This window comes from Scyliorhinus torazame, chromosome 2, assembly GCF_047496885.1.
Source record: "Scyliorhinus torazame isolate Kashiwa2021f chromosome 2, sScyTor2.1, whole genome shotgun sequence".
In the NCBI taxonomy this organism is placed as follows: Eukaryota; Metazoa; Chordata; class Chondrichthyes; order Carcharhiniformes; family Scyliorhinidae; genus Scyliorhinus; species Scyliorhinus torazame.
The window spans coordinates 212440098-212455623 of record NC_092708.1 but is presented as its reverse complement, the minus strand read 5'-3'; the positions used below and the strand labels follow the sequence as shown (position 1 = coordinate 212455623).

The following is a 15526-nucleotide window of genomic DNA, read 5'->3' as shown; positions in this document are numbered from 1 at the left end:
GAAAGAAAGGCAAACTCACTGATTGCTATGATTGGAATTGAGCCACAGAAAGGACAGAGTAAAAGAGTAAAAGAAGAAAACGCAACAAGGGGTTCTCTGCCCAATCGCCGAATGCGATTTCGCTGTCGGTATTCGGAGAATCCCGCCCATAGTGTTCCTGCCAAAGGAGAATCAATTGGTCTCCACTGGCGTTTTGAGCCAGACCCAGGTGTGAATATATGCATGGTGAAGAGCTCACTGGATTCCATCAGAATCCAGATATTGGGGTGCTATTATGAACGAGCAACCCGCCCCTGACGTCCGGCGGCTGGCCCCCCTCTTCTCACAAACCTAACACTGTCCCCCCTTGTTCAAAAGGAGAGGCATCTCCCCCCCCCCCCCACCACCACAGGAACAATAGGTCATCCCCCCACACCCCCATAGCATGCACGCAAAGACCCCATAGGCCTCCCGTCAGATCCTCCATCAGTTACCCCTATCAGCCCTGCCTGAAAGCTGAAGAGCAGTCCAGGCAGTACAGTGAAAATGCCGTGATCTTTCACTGTGCTGCCTGGACTGTTGCTGGATTAGTGATTCGGAGACACATGGGAATGCTCTGGGGACCCAGGTTCGAATCCCATCATGACAGGTGGTGAAATTTGAATTCCATAAAAACCTTGAATTAAAATTCTAATGATGACCGTGAAACCATTGGCGATTGTAGTAAAAACCCATCTGGTTCACTTATGTCCTTTAGAAAAGGATATCAATCATTCTTACGTGGTCTGGCGTACATGTGACTCCAGACCCACAACGTGGTCGATTTTTAAATGCCCTCAGGAATGGGCAATAGACGCTGGTCCAACCAGCAATGCCCACATCCCATGAACGAATAAAATAATCCAACATGTTAAATTTTCAGGTGTTGTTGATATTAGTTTTGTCAAATAATATTCTGGGAACCTATGTTCAGATACCATTTTACATTTTGACATATAAGTTTTTATTAAGTGGGGAGGCAGTGTGGTATATTGTAAGATCTTAGAATTTTATCATACTGTCGGAGTTCAAAATGGCTGCCTGCAGCTGAGGATGCATTTTTCTTGTGCAATGCACAACACTATTTTATGCAGCTCCAGCCAGGTCTGTGCTTGAACAATGTTTAGAGTCACTCTTCGACGTTGCTGTAAGGTGGGTCACTTACATTTCACCATCACCATGTAGACATCAATAGTACAGATTGGAGGTTGCGGAAGACGCTCTCCTTTTTCCAAGATGTCCGGTATTTCGCGGGCTGGGATCCCGTCGTACGGCTTCCCACCAAAAGTCATCAATTCCCAAATAGTGACACCTGTAAGAAATAAACCAATATCAAATGCACTCGTCACCCACTGCATGCCTGAACCAGAGAATAGATTCAGGATCAGCCAGCGGAATCTGAGAATTGGAAAGACCCGTGTGCCTTACCCAGCACGCTGCTGATTCCTAAACATGCAGTGTTTAGAGTCGAGAACCTACCATAGCTCCACACGTCACTTTGATGGGTGAACTTCCGATAGTGAATACATTCCAAAGCCATCCACTTAATCGGCATCTGCAAGAATATGGCAAAGAGTATATACGAGTGAAATGTTCCCAACTGTTCTGATATGATTAACATATAGAAATAATAATAATAATAATCTTTATTGTCACAAGCAGGCATACATCAACACTGCAATGAAGTTACTGTGAAAAGCCCCGAGTCACCACATTCCGGCGCCTGTTCGGGTACACAGGGAGAATTCAGAATGTCCAAATTACCTCATGGGGCGGCACCATCAGGAGAGTGGGGAATTGTTTGACACCTGTGACACATTAGAATCCCTTGAGTATGACCAGTATGATGCCTCTGTAACTTTCTTCAATATGCAGGCCGACTTCCGAACTGTTGGACCATCTCTCCAGGCTCCCACTGGCACACCGCATGCAGGTGATGGGTGTGAGCGAGTACTCAGCAGACAGGCAGGGGTCAGACTATGGCATAAATTGAGGATCACAGGCGCTCACGTCCCTATCCTTGACAGTGACCCGCTGATGGTGCCGACACAGTCCCTGGAGTGATGTGACACAGACCCTGGGAGGGTGGGAGATTGGGGTGGGGTTGGGTAAGGTATCGATGATGGACCAGGCCACGTCCTAAGCGAAGCGGGCGAGTATGAGGGCCTCCCTGGCCCTTCAGGCTTTCTGGATCCTCGCACCTGCCGCCTGCCCTGCAGCCTCTGGCTGATCCCCCGGTTCATCCCCAGGATCTTCCTCCAGACCTTGCTGGTCAAGCGATGCCTCATCATCCTCATCCTCGGAGGTGGCTACATGTTCCCCATCCCCAACCTCCAGCACGTCATCCCGCTGCTGTGCCAGGTTGGGGAGGACACAACAGACAACCACAAAGCGGGCGATCCCGGGGCGGTGTACTGGAGTGCGCCACCGGAGCAGTCAAGGCAACGGAACCACATTTTATGCTGTCCGTGCACCGCTCAATGTCAGCTCAGGTAGCCACACGGGCCTCTTGGATTGGGTCTCCGCTTTGAACTCCGGCCTCCATGCTGGCGTCATTTGCCAGGTCCCCAGCGGGTACCCCTTATCCTCCAAGAGCCAACTGCTCATCCTGGCGTGGTCCTCGAAGAGGCCGGGAATGTCTGACTGACCCAGGTATCGTGCACACACGTGTGTGATCCGCATGTGGTGGTAACACATGAGCTGAATGTTCAGGGAGTGGATCCCCTTCCTGTTAATGTAAGGTACTCCCAGATGGCCCGGCGAGTGCAATGCAACATGCGTGCAATCTTTCAGCCCGAAGACCTGGGGCATCCTGGCACTGGCGGAGAATCCTGCTGCCCGGGAATCTTGTTGGGCTTCATCAATGTCAAAGTTTATATAGTTCTCCGCCTGGACAAACAGGGCATCTGTGATCTGTCAGATGCATTTGTGGGCTGTGGCCTGTGAGATGCCACACAGGTCCCCGCTCGATCTCTGGAAGGGTCCTGAGGCGTAAAGGTTCAGGGCTGGAGTGACCATTGAAGTAGACCATTTTCCAAGACCATATTTTTATCTCATCTCATCAAACATTCTTCATTTATGAAACTGTTTTATTGGACTGATTGGCACCGTTTAACATTTATTGGACTGTTTTATTGGACTGATTGGCACCATTTATAATATCATTTGCCCACGATGCAGAAGGGGACACCCGGATGGACATTCGTTTAAATCCCCTTCTGCACTGATGGAAGACACTTGTTCTGCCCAGCAATAGCACAAAGCTGCATCTTAAAATGGCCCCATGGCCAGGAGATCGGGATATCTGCGAGTCAAGACCCTGGCAGTGGGATATATGGCACAACTGTATTGCAAAGACTTATGAAAGAATGAAATAATACATTACTAAAATGGCCAAGGCAGGCAAAGAAACCAGAATAGGAGGAATAAAAGAAATGTATAGATTAGGTTAGTGTCCCCCACACACACAGCAGGACAAAGATAACATTAACACCTCATCTAGCAAACACAGAAACAAAAGCATAGCACAGCCACAGACATCGGAGGTCGACTTAGTTAAGGAGACACATCAGGGAGATAATGGGAAACACATTAAAGAAGGGTAGGACACTCGGAGCAAGCACAGATAATCTCATCAACACGAACACACTCCATACAGATGCAAATTGACAAAGATGCATATTCTCAGTTTAAACCTGTCTGAGAGATCTAAATCAAAACTACCCTTTAACTATTATGTATGAGCAAATGTTCCCGCTCGAATTTGGATTCCTATAAAAATCCAGAGCGAATGTGTAATTGTTGAGATCAACGTGGGCCAAGCCACTGTTTGAGCTGGCTGCGTGGGTCTCCCTGAAGGCTTCAGTAACTGTACAATAAAGAACAACGCTTTGAACCTTGCCTTGAGACTCGGCCTCTTGACTGCACTGGTACAAGGGATTTTTCCCTACAACAAAATGGCGCTGCAAGCAGGGTTTGATATCTGACTTCTGACTGGTGGCCACGGTCTGGAAGCCGGGATCAAATTCAAACGAATCTGATAAAAATCCAGGGCAGTCAACAACGGGTGCAAGTCTCCGTTCAAAGTAAGGTACCTTTAAGGGCTAGGGTTTGTCTGTTTAAATGTTGTCCTAGAGAATTGTATAATCTTGCCTAAGTTTTTTTGAATTAAAACAGAGAATTGTTTTGAGGAAAAGAGGACGCCGGACAGAGATACTGTGCGTTAAAGAGGTATAGGTCAAAACGACCGTGTGGAAGAAGGTAAGTAAGACCTTATGAGAAACTTTTAATGGAAGAAATAGAGGACCAGAGGTAAACATAACAGTTTTTGGGGTATTTTGATAACGGGAATAAAGAATTAAGACTAAAATAAGGATAAGAACCGCATGCAGAACTAATTGGTGTGACGAACCCAGGATTGTAAGTGAAACCGCTGTCTGTGCCAAGGCAATCAGACAAGGGAGTTCTTGACTCAAGGTGCCCTACCTTAAATCGAACGTTAAGAGGAGGAATCTCCCACGCTAAGGTTGGGTGTTGAAGCGGGCACTGAGAGGGACAGGCACTCAGGGTGCAAGGCACGGACAGTGTAAATCGGGTAACAGCACAGACTCTGTAGGGGCGAACAACGCAGAGTCGACACAGTTACTAATTATAACAGGGGCTTTGATAACAGATACACATGTGTAAGTGTTGAGGAAAAGGGGACCGATCCACCCTGACCAAGAGACACGACGACGGAGAGTCCATTCGGAGCCCGGGCGGAGTTTGATAACCTTGTTCGTCTGTAGGGAACACCACAATCCATAGCAGGGTACCAGGGAGCTGAGGCTCCCTCTTTGGGGTGACGGATCAGCCTTGCTAGAGGAGGTGGTGGCCAAGCGGGAGGCGTTGTACTTAAAGGGGCTGGGGACAGTGGCCGACAAACCCACTAAAGACCAGCACACATCCCAATAAGACAACACAAAATAGACCAAGCGTGAGGTGTCAGGAATAGTTGGGGGAGCACAGGGGCCGAGACTCACTGGGGCCCCACTACGAGACCCTACAGCAATACAGACGGTGCTGGAGCAGTATCAGTGATAAGGAGATAAGAGAGAGAGAGTTGGGGCGCTTTTACTGTTAGAACCAGCACACGGGGGTTGCAGGACTGCGAGACAGAAAAATGGCAGACCACGTTACTAAGGGAGAAACTGCAGTAGCTCTTATTTTTAAGTATTTTTTAGCCAGAGAAGCGATAGTTGCAAAGATGAAACGGAAAGGGTGGAATGCATCACAACATTTGGAAGATCAAAGAAAATGGGTGGACGGAGTAAAACGGGACAAAACAAAAGTAATGGGAGTAATGTTGGTGACCCAGTTAGCTGGACTAATTGAGAAGGTAAATGCCTCCATGGAGGAGAGACACAAAGAGACAGAACAAATTAAGGTGTTGCAGGAGAGAGTGAGGGAATTAGAATGCAGAAACCACACTGCGGAGATAGCGCAGAGATCAAAGGAAACGGACCCTCTGCCCTCATACGAGTCAGTGCAGAGCGATGCAACCGCTCCAGTATCAGGGTGGGACAGAAAAAATTACAATCTAGTGCCAGTCACCAGAGGAGGGACGGCAGCACAACCGAAAGCAACCTATAAGCCTTTCACCCCAGGGGAAAGGCAGCTGATTATGGCCTCATTGGGGAAGTTAAAACCCAGAAGCGAAAAACTGGAATTTTGGGGCAAATTAGATACACTCTGGGTAGGGCACCAGTTACATTTAAGGGACATACACCAGCTGGTCAGGGCAGCCTGTCCAGCGGATAAATGGAGGCTAGTGGCAGGAGGGCCAGCGACCCAAGCAGCACAGGACTATAATGGAGGAAGGTGGACACATGCTGTTCCTGAAACGGCTGAGATAGACGCCCAGCAGGCACCCTTCACATTATTTAAGACAGAAATCCAACGGGTTTTAGGGAGCTTCCCCACTAATTGGAGCAGGATCACAAATACTAAACAAGGACGGGGGGAAAGTGCATCGGAATTTGGAGAGAGATTATTCCTGGTATATAAGGAGTGTTCAGGACAGGACAATGTGGATAGGGGAGACAGGGCTTTTATCCAGGCATTCAAGGACAGGCTATCAGAGGCACACCAAGCGATCCTTAAATGGGGGTGATAGCATCCCAGGACTATGACGAGCTAGTCGAGTGGGCTAGCGGGATAAAGGAAGGGAAGGTTGCCCAGACAAAGCCCAGACCAGAGAGGACCGGAACCCCCCATAACGGAGATGAGGGAAGAACCGGGCTCAGCTGCTACACGTGTGGCCAGCCAGGGCATATGGCTAGATTCTGCAAGGGAGCACCATTCAGGGGGAGACCAGAGAATGGCGGACCCCGCTGTGACCACTGCCACAGGGCAGGGCACACCGAGGCAACGTGTTGGGGGAAACATGGGAGACCCCAAGACCACTACAGACCAACCCCGGAGGCACCACATCCCCGGAATTCACAAGGGTGACTAGAAGGGACCCCAAACCCGGGAAATGGGAGACAGGAGAGGATTAGTGTAGCCACGCCCACTGAAGACGTGAATCCCGACAGAAGCCGGTGTCCACACACCCCACGCGTCGACCAACACCGGTCGAAATCTCACAACCCGTAGCTCCCGTTCAAAGCAGTAAAGAGGGAGATAGGATATATGTGGAAGCCTTGGTGGGGGGTAGGGAATGCCTGCCTCATGTTAGTAGACACGGGAGCAGCAATATCAATTACAAACCTTCCCTTGCCACTGACCAACAAAAGAATATACATAACCGGGGTAGGGGGAGAGAGAAGGCCCGCCTATCTTAGCGAGACTACATTGGTAGAAGTCAACCACAAGTACATTCCAATGCAATTTTACGAATGTCAGAATAATGAGGGCACAATCATGGGGAATGACTTAATGCGGGAATACCAGGTGCTGATAGATTGTGGGAAAGGGAAACTAATTTGGCCACAACCTGATGGTAGGAAGACCGAAATAGGGACATTAGCAAGCCACCTGGGGACGATCGGGGTAGCCCCCATTGTGGCCCAAGATTGGGACAAGGAAAGAGAAGGGTTCGGAGCCATCTGCACTTCCATTCCCGAAGCCTGGGCCAGGACAAAATTAGATACCGGGCTAACCGACACAGAACCGATAAAAGTCCCAGGACCGGAACACAAGCCCCACCGGCAGTACCCTATCAAGCGAGAAGCGCAAGCGGCAGTGGTAGATATAGTCAAGGGTTTGGTAGAAAAGGGAATCCTCAGGGAAACCACCAGTACCACCAATTCCCCCACATGGCCAGTCATAAAACCTGATGGGAGCTACCGGCTCACCATCGATTACACAGGTTTGAACAAAGTGACACCTAAATTACACCCCATTGTGGCAAACCCCGCGACTATTTTAAACAGATTGGCACAAGACCACAAAATTTTCACGGTATTGGATATAGCAAATGGGTTCTGGTCCCTTCCACTGGACACAGAATCCCAACACAAATTCGCCTTCACTGTGGGAGAAAAACAGTACACATGGACTCGCCTCCCACAGGGATTTCACAACAGCCCTGCCATATTTCACAGAACAATGAACAATATCCTGAGTAGGGTGAAATTGCATGAGGACAATACGGTCCTCCATTATGTGGACGATGTATTAATAGCGTCCAAAACAGAAGAAGGGCACAAAGCAGCCCTGTATTCAGTATTAAAAGGATTGGCGAATGCCGGACTGAGAGTCAGCCCACATGAGGCACAAATTGCAAAACTTCAGGTCCTGTACTTAGGACACCTAATTTCCCAGGGAATTAAAGAAATGCCCGAAGATCGCAAAACCGCGATTAAAAGGATGCCGCGACCAGTTCCAGTAAGAGGGGTCCGGAAAGTTTTAGGACTATTCAATTACAGTAGGAGTTTTATCCCTGACTTCGCAAGAATCGCAGAGCCAATTCAGAGACTAGTGAAGGGAGGAAAGCCAGCCGTAGAAAGTATAAAGCGGGAACAGGAGCGAGAGACAGCATATGCAGAGTTGAAAGCTAGGTTAGTTTCAGCCCCAGGGCTGGGACTGCCAGATGGAAGCAAGGAGTTCCACGTATTCTGTGACAACCAGGACGGCTTCTATTCAGCCGTGGTGGCACAGACTCACGGGGATAGGAAGAGACCCGTAGGGTATTATTCAACGGCTGAGGGACCAGTAGTCACCGGGATGCCCAGGTGCATAGCCGCCCTAGATTGTGCAGCATGGGCTGTGAGGATAAGTGAGCCCATTGTCATGACAGGCGATATCGTGTTACACACAAGACATACACAGGTGGAAATGCTAAACACGGGCAAACTCAAAACAGTCTCGAATATAAGGGCAAGGTGGGAGGCCACACTCCTACCACCTAACAAGTCAGTCACCATCATTAGGGACATGGGAGAAAACCCCGCGGAAGGGATTTTAGCTATTGGGGAAGCGCACAGCTGCGGAGAAATTGACAAAGGTAGCGTTGAAGAGAAGATTAGGGACGAACCCCTTCCAACAGCAGATCAGACCCTCTATGTGGACGGGTCCCGTAAATATGTATCCGGATCACCAAGGACAGGGTGGGCAGTAGTAGACCAGAACCTGAAAACCCTAGAATCGGGACGGATCGACGGCAGTCAGTCCGCTCAGGTAGCAGAATTAGTTGCCCTCACCCAAGCCTTGAGATTAGCAGCAGGGAAGACCGTAAATGTGTACACGGACAGCCAATACGCATTCGGCGTGATCCACGACTACATGTCCGCATGGGGGAGAAGGGGGTTCATTACCACAGGAGGTACCCCCATTAAACATCAGCAGCGGATAAGGGCACTGCTAGCAGCTAGTGAGCAGCCTAAAGAGGCTGCAGTAATTAAAATAAAAGCCCACCAGCGGGAACCAGGAGGGAACACCCCGGGGTGGATTCATTTCAAAGGGAATCAAGCCGCAGACACAGCGGCACAGCAAGCCTTAGAAAACAGCGACATCAAAAGCCTGCCCCTTGCAGCGATAGTGGTAGAACAGGAAGTAATTGATATACAGAAATTACACAGGGACATTGCCCAACAAGAACGAGATAGATGGGAGGAGTTGGGCGCAGTTAAAGGGACAGATGGGGTGTGGAGAAAAGATAACCGGGTATTGGCACCAGGATGCATCCAGACCACATTACTGGAACTACACCACGGACTCCCCCACACAGGCAGGGATGCAATGATACATAGCCTGGGGAGAGAGTGGTGGTGGAAAGGATTGGGACGGGATGTGGCTACATACTGCCGCAGGTGCACTGTATGTGCACAACACAACCCCGGGAAGCCCATAAAGGTAAAGATGGGGCACCAACCCAGGCCGAAGGGACCCTGGGAACAGATACAAATGGATTTTATAGGACCATTGCCTCCCTCTCACGGGAAAACATACTGCCTGGTAATAGTAGATCAATTCACTAGGTGGGTGGAAGCATTCCCCACAACCAATTGCACAGCCCCAACCGTAGCCAGGATCTTGGCGGCAGAAGTCTTTCACAGATGGGGGATGCCAATTCAGGTTGATTCGGACCAGGGAACACACTTCACAGGAAAAGTTATGAAAAATATGTGCCAACTATTGGGAATAAAACAGAAATTTCACATTCCCTACCACCCACAAAGTTCCGGGATGGTGGAGAGGATGAATCGGACTCTAAAAATAACCATAGCGAAAGCAATGCAATCCTCAGGTAGGAATTGGACAGAAGTCCTACCTGCGGTTCTGATGAGGCTTAGGGCGACCACAAATCGAACTACCGGTTTGACTCCATACGAGCTGGTGACCGGGCGAGCAATTCACTTACCCGAAAGCATTATTACAGGCGGGACAGATGTGGGCACGATAAAGGATAAGATCCGTCAATACATCCGAGACCTTAGCACCCAATTAAAGGGGATGTGCCGGTCCGTAATTTTAAATCAGGCACAGGTCGACACAAAGGAGGACTCAGAAATATTACCGGAGGTCCCAAAAGCCGGGAGCCGGGTCTTAACAAAAATGCTTCCTGCAAAACCAGGATTTGCCCCTAAATGGCACGGACCTTACGATGTCATTATTAGCGGAGATACCTGTGCCTGTATAGATATAAGGGGACAGGGGATCTGGAAACACTGGACCCAATTGAAGCTGTATGAAGACAAATGAATGAAAGATACTATTTTTCTTTTATATTTAAATTCCACAGGGACCAGGACCAGATCTACTATCAAGACGTCGAAACAAACAACTTTTAATTTAATTACCGGTTTATTTTCTGAATATACTATAATTATAAAAAATACTGTTGTAAAAAAAAACGGTATGGGAATAGGACCGCTTGTTACCCTTCAGCGCGATCAGTAAACTCCCTATTCATCGCGACACCAAAGGTGGCTCCCACAAGAGTTATTCACTATCGACACATCAGGGGCGCCCTGCAAGGAACATAGTGGTACTTTAAACAAGGAACACAAGGGAGGTGTGTAGAGCTCACTGAGCCGGGAATTCCAGAGGTGTAGGACCCCAACGGGTAGACACACATGGGGACTACCCACAATATTTTAAGGGAAAGGGATGGGGGTGCGTGCATGCCTTTGCCCTAAAAACGATTTGTGCGCTGAGACACATTGTGTTCTCCAGGAGTGCCGGGTCCGGGAAGGACACTTCACCAGTGACTGCAAGCAACAAAAATGCATTGCAGCCACCGCGGGTAGGCAGCTCATATGTGGCAAGTGCAACGGCACCCACGTAAGCTCAGCCTCGTGGACATACCCATTCCAGTCTCACCAAGGGGTACAATCGAGTGGGCAGTCCCGGGGGAGGGAAGGTTCCACAACATGGAACCATGGGGTCATGCATGTTATCGGGTTAAAGAGGGTTATGTGTTTTTATTTAAAAATATATACATGACGGCCACAGACAGGCCTCCAAGGTTCTTTGCCGTAGGGACAATCAGACCCTTCACGGTTCCATGCCCAAGCGAAGGGCATGTCCAGAAACGCATAGTGACCAGGGCCATCAGCGCAGAATTCTGCGCCGACTGGCAGGCCCCTGTCACATTTGGATCTTCTTTGGGATATGGATTTCTGGGGACACTATCCCGAGGGGGCGCAGCAGGAGTGGTCAGTGCCAAGAATAGGAATTTCTTCATATGCGGACTGACCATCTTAGGGAACAGCACCCTCCAAGCACTAGGGGCAATTGACCAAGAACTCGCGGAGCACAGACAATACACACAGCAAACGAGATATGCAGTAGACTATCAGTTAGCCAGACAAGGAGGGGTATGCACCATCATCAAATAAAAATGCATTACATATGTACATGACGAAACATTAAACATAACAGCAGCCATGTCCAGGATACAAAAGCAATTGGATAGCTTTAAACAGGGATTCGCAGGGACTGATGAGTGGTTAGGGTGGTTGTTTAACACAGTTTGGGGAGCATACATCATGAAAGGAATAATTTTAGTAGTAGCCATCCTGTTCACACTGTGCCTGGGCCTAACTTGTATTAAAATGATATGTGCGAATATTGTATCGAGAACGCTACCCACTGCCAGTATCCATAAGAACATAAGAACTAGGAACAGGAGTAGGCCATCTGGCCCCTCGAGCCTGCTCCACCATTCAATGAGATCATGGCTGATCTTTTGTGGACTCAGCTCCACTTTCCGGCCCGAACACCATAACCCTTAATCCCTTTATTCTTCAAAAAACTATCTACCTTTATCTTAAAAACATTTAATGAAGGAGCCTCTACTGCTTCACTGGGCAAGGAATTCAATAGATTCACAACCCTTTGGGTGAAGAAGTTCCTCCTAAACTCAGTCCTAAATCTTCTTCCCCTTATTTTGAGGCTATGCCCCCTAGTTCTGCTTTCACCCGCCAGTGGAAACAACCTGCCCGCATCTATCCTATCTATTCCCTTCAAAATCTTACATGTTTCTATAAGATCCCCCCTCATCCTTCTAAATTCCAACGAGTACAGTCCCAGTTTACTCAACCTCTCCTCGTAATCCAACCCCTTCAGCTCTGGGATTAACCTAGTGAATCTCCTCTGCACACCCTCCAGTGCCAGTACGTCCTTTCTCAAGTAAGGAGACCAAAACTGAACACAATACTCCAGGTGTGGCCTCACTAACACCTTATACAATTGCAGCAGAAGCTCCCTAGTCTTAAACTCCATCCCTCTAGCAATGAAGGACAAAACTCCATTTGCCTTCTTAATCACCTGTTGCACGTGTAAACCAACTTTTTGTGACTCATGCACTAGCACACCCAGGTCTCTCTGCAGAGCAGCATGTTTTAATATTTTATCATTTAAATAATAATCCCTTTTGCTGTTATTCCTACCAAAATGGATAACCACACATTTGTCAACATTGTATTCCATCTGCTAGACCCGAGCCCATTCTCTTAGCCTATCCAAATCCCTCTGCAGACTTCCAGTATCCTCTGCACTTTTTGCTTTACCACTTATCTTAGTGTCGTCTGCAAACTTGGACACATTGCCCTTGGTCCCCAACTCCAAATCATCTACGTAAATTGTGAACAGTTGTGGGCCCAACACTGATCCTTGAGGGACACCACTAGCTACTGATTGCCAACCAGAGAAACACCCATTAATCCCCACTCTTTGCTTTCTATTAATTAACCAATCCTCTATCCATGCTACTACTTTCCCCTTAATGCCATGCATCTTTATCTTATGCAGCAACCTTTTGTGTGGCACCTTGTCAAAGGTTTTCTGGAAATCCAGATATACCACATCCATTGGCTCCCCGTTATCTACCGCACTGTTAATGTCCTCAAAAAATTCCACTAAATTAGTTAGGCACGACCTGCCCTTTATGAACCCATGCTGCGTCTGCCCAATGGGACAATTTCCATCCAGATGCCTCGCTATTTCTTCCTTGATGATAGATTCCAGCATCTTCCCTACTACCGAAGTTAAGCTCACTGGCCTATAATTACCCGCTTTCTGCCTACCTCCTTTTTTAAACAGTGGTGTCACGTTTGCTAATTTCCAATCCGCCGGGACCACCCCAGAGTCTAGTGAATTTTGGTCAATTATCACGAGTGCATTTGCAATTTCCCTAGCCATCTCTTTTAGCACTCTGGGATGCATTCCATCAGGTCCAGGAGACTTGTCTACCTTTAGCCCCATTAGCTTGCCCATCACTACCTCCTTGGTGATTACAATCCTCTCAAGGTCCTCACCTGCCATAGCCTCATTTCCATCAGTCACTGGCATGTTATTTGTGTCTTCCACTGTGAAGACCGACCCAAAATACCTGTTCAGTTCTCAGCCATTTCCTCATCTCCCATTATTAAATCTCCCTTCTCATCCTCTAAAGGACCAATATTTACCTTAGCCACTCTTTTTTGTTTTATGTATTTGTAGAAACTTTTACTATCTGTTTTTATATTCTAAGCAAGTTTACTCTCATAATCTATCTTAGTCTTCTTTATAGCTTTTTTAGTAGCTTTCTGTTGCCCCCTAAAGATTTCCCAGTCCTCTCGTCTCCCACTGATCTTTGCTACTTTGTATGGTTTTTCCTTCAATTTGATACTCTCCCTTATTTCCTTAGATATCCACGGTCGATTTTCCCTCTTTTTACCGTCCTTCCTTTTTGTTGGTGTAAACCTTTGCTGAGCACTGTGAAAAATCACTTGGAAGGTTCTCCACTGTTCCTCAACTGTTTCACTATAAAGTCTTTGCTCCCAGACTACCTTAGCTAGTTCTTCTCTCATCCCATTGTAATCTCCTTTGTTTAAGCACAAAACACTAGAGTGCTTGATTTTACCTTCTCACCCTCGATCTGTATTTTAAATTCCACCATATTGTGATCGCTCCTTCCGAGAGGACCCCTAACTATGAGATTCTGAATCAATCCTGTCTCATTGCACAGGACCAGATCTAGGACCGCTTGTTCCCTCGTAGGTTCCATTACATACTGTTCGAGGAAACTATCGCGGATACATTCTATAAACTCCCCCTCAAGGCTGCCTTGACCGACCTGGTTAAACCAATCAACATGTAGATTAAAATCCCCCATGATAACTGCCGTACCATTTCTACATGCATCTGTTATTTCTTTGTTTATTGCCTGCCCCGCCATAATGTTACTATTTGGTGGCCTATAGATTACTCCTATCAGTGACTTTTTCGCCTTACTATTCCTGATTTCCACCAAAATGGATTCAACCTTATCCTCCATAGCACCGATGTCATCCCTTACTATTGCCCGGATGTCATCCTTAAATAACAGAGCTACACCACCTCCCTTACCATCCACTCTGTCCTTCCGAAAAGTTTGATACCCTCGGATATTTAACTCCCAGTCGTGACCATCCTTTAACCATGTTTCAGTAATGGCCACTAAATCATAGTCATTCACGATGATTTGCGCCATCAACTCATTTACCTTATTCCGAATACTACGAGCATTCAGGTAAAGTACACTTATGTTGGCTTTTTTTTACCTCTGTTCTGAATCTTAACACCTCGATCAGTAACGTCTCATAAGTTATATTTCCTCTTAACCTTTCTCCTAATTTTCCTTGTCGTTGAACCCATATCTTCATGTAACAACCTGCCGCGTCGCTTACCATTAATGTTTTCACTTCCCGTTTTTTATTTCTTTTAGTATTCCTGGTCCTATTCACTGAGCTCCCCTCAGTCACTGTACCTTGTACTGTCGCCCTTTTTGATTTTTGACTATGGCTTCTCTGCCTTACACTTTCCCCCTTACTGCCTTTTATTTCTGTCCCTGATTTACTACCTTCCAACTTCCTGCATCGGTTCCCATCCCCCTGCCACATTAGTTTAAACTCTCCCCAACAGCTCTAGCAAACACCCCCCCTAGGACATCGGTTCCAGTTCTGCCCAGGTGCAGACCGTCCGGTTTGTACTGGTCCCACCTCCCGCAGAACCGGTTCCAATGTCCCAGGAATTTGAATCCCTCCCTCTTGCACCATCTCTCGAGCCACGCATTCATCCTCTCTATCCTGACATTCCTACTCTGACTAGCTCGTGGCACTGGTAGCAATCCTCAGATTACTACCTTTGAGGTCCTACTTTTTAGTTTAACTCCTAGCTCCCTAAATTCAGCTTGTAGGACCTTGTCCCATTTTTTTACCTATGTCATTGGTGCCTCTGTGCACCACGACAGCTGGCTGTTCACCCTCCCCCCCCCCAGAATGTCCTGCAGCCGCTCCGAGACATCCTTGACCCTTGCACCAGGGAGGCAACATACCACCCTGGAGTCTCGATTGCGTCCGCAGAACCGCCTGTCTATTCCCCTTACAATTGAGTCCCCTATCACTATAGCCCTGCCATTCCTCATCCTGCCCAGCTGCGCAGCAGAGCCAGCCACGGTGCCATGAACCTGGCTGCTGCTGTTTCCCCTGGTGAGCCATCTCCCTCAACAGTATCCAAAGCGGTATATCTGTTTTGCAGGGAGATGACCGCAGAGGACACC

General features: G+C 47.9%; 1 protein-coding gene across 4 annotated transcripts in view; it reads right to left on the bottom strand.

Moving 5' to 3' along the window:
- Nucleotides 1–15526, bottom strand: part of LOC140395504 (receptor tyrosine-protein kinase erbB-4-like) — a 1530197-nt gene that overhangs the window by 158495 nt on the left and 1356176 nt on the right. For all 4 annotated transcript variants that reach the window (XM_072483352.1, XM_072483369.1, XM_072483378.1 and 1 more), the window contains 2 exons: nucleotides 1498–1573; nucleotides 1184–1330 (listed from right to left, as the gene is read on the bottom strand). In XM_072483352.1, the coding sequence (XP_072339453.1) occupies nucleotides 1184–1330; nucleotides 1498–1573 (223 nt within the window). The remainder of the gene's footprint in view (nucleotides 1–1183; nucleotides 1331–1497; nucleotides 1574–15526) is intronic.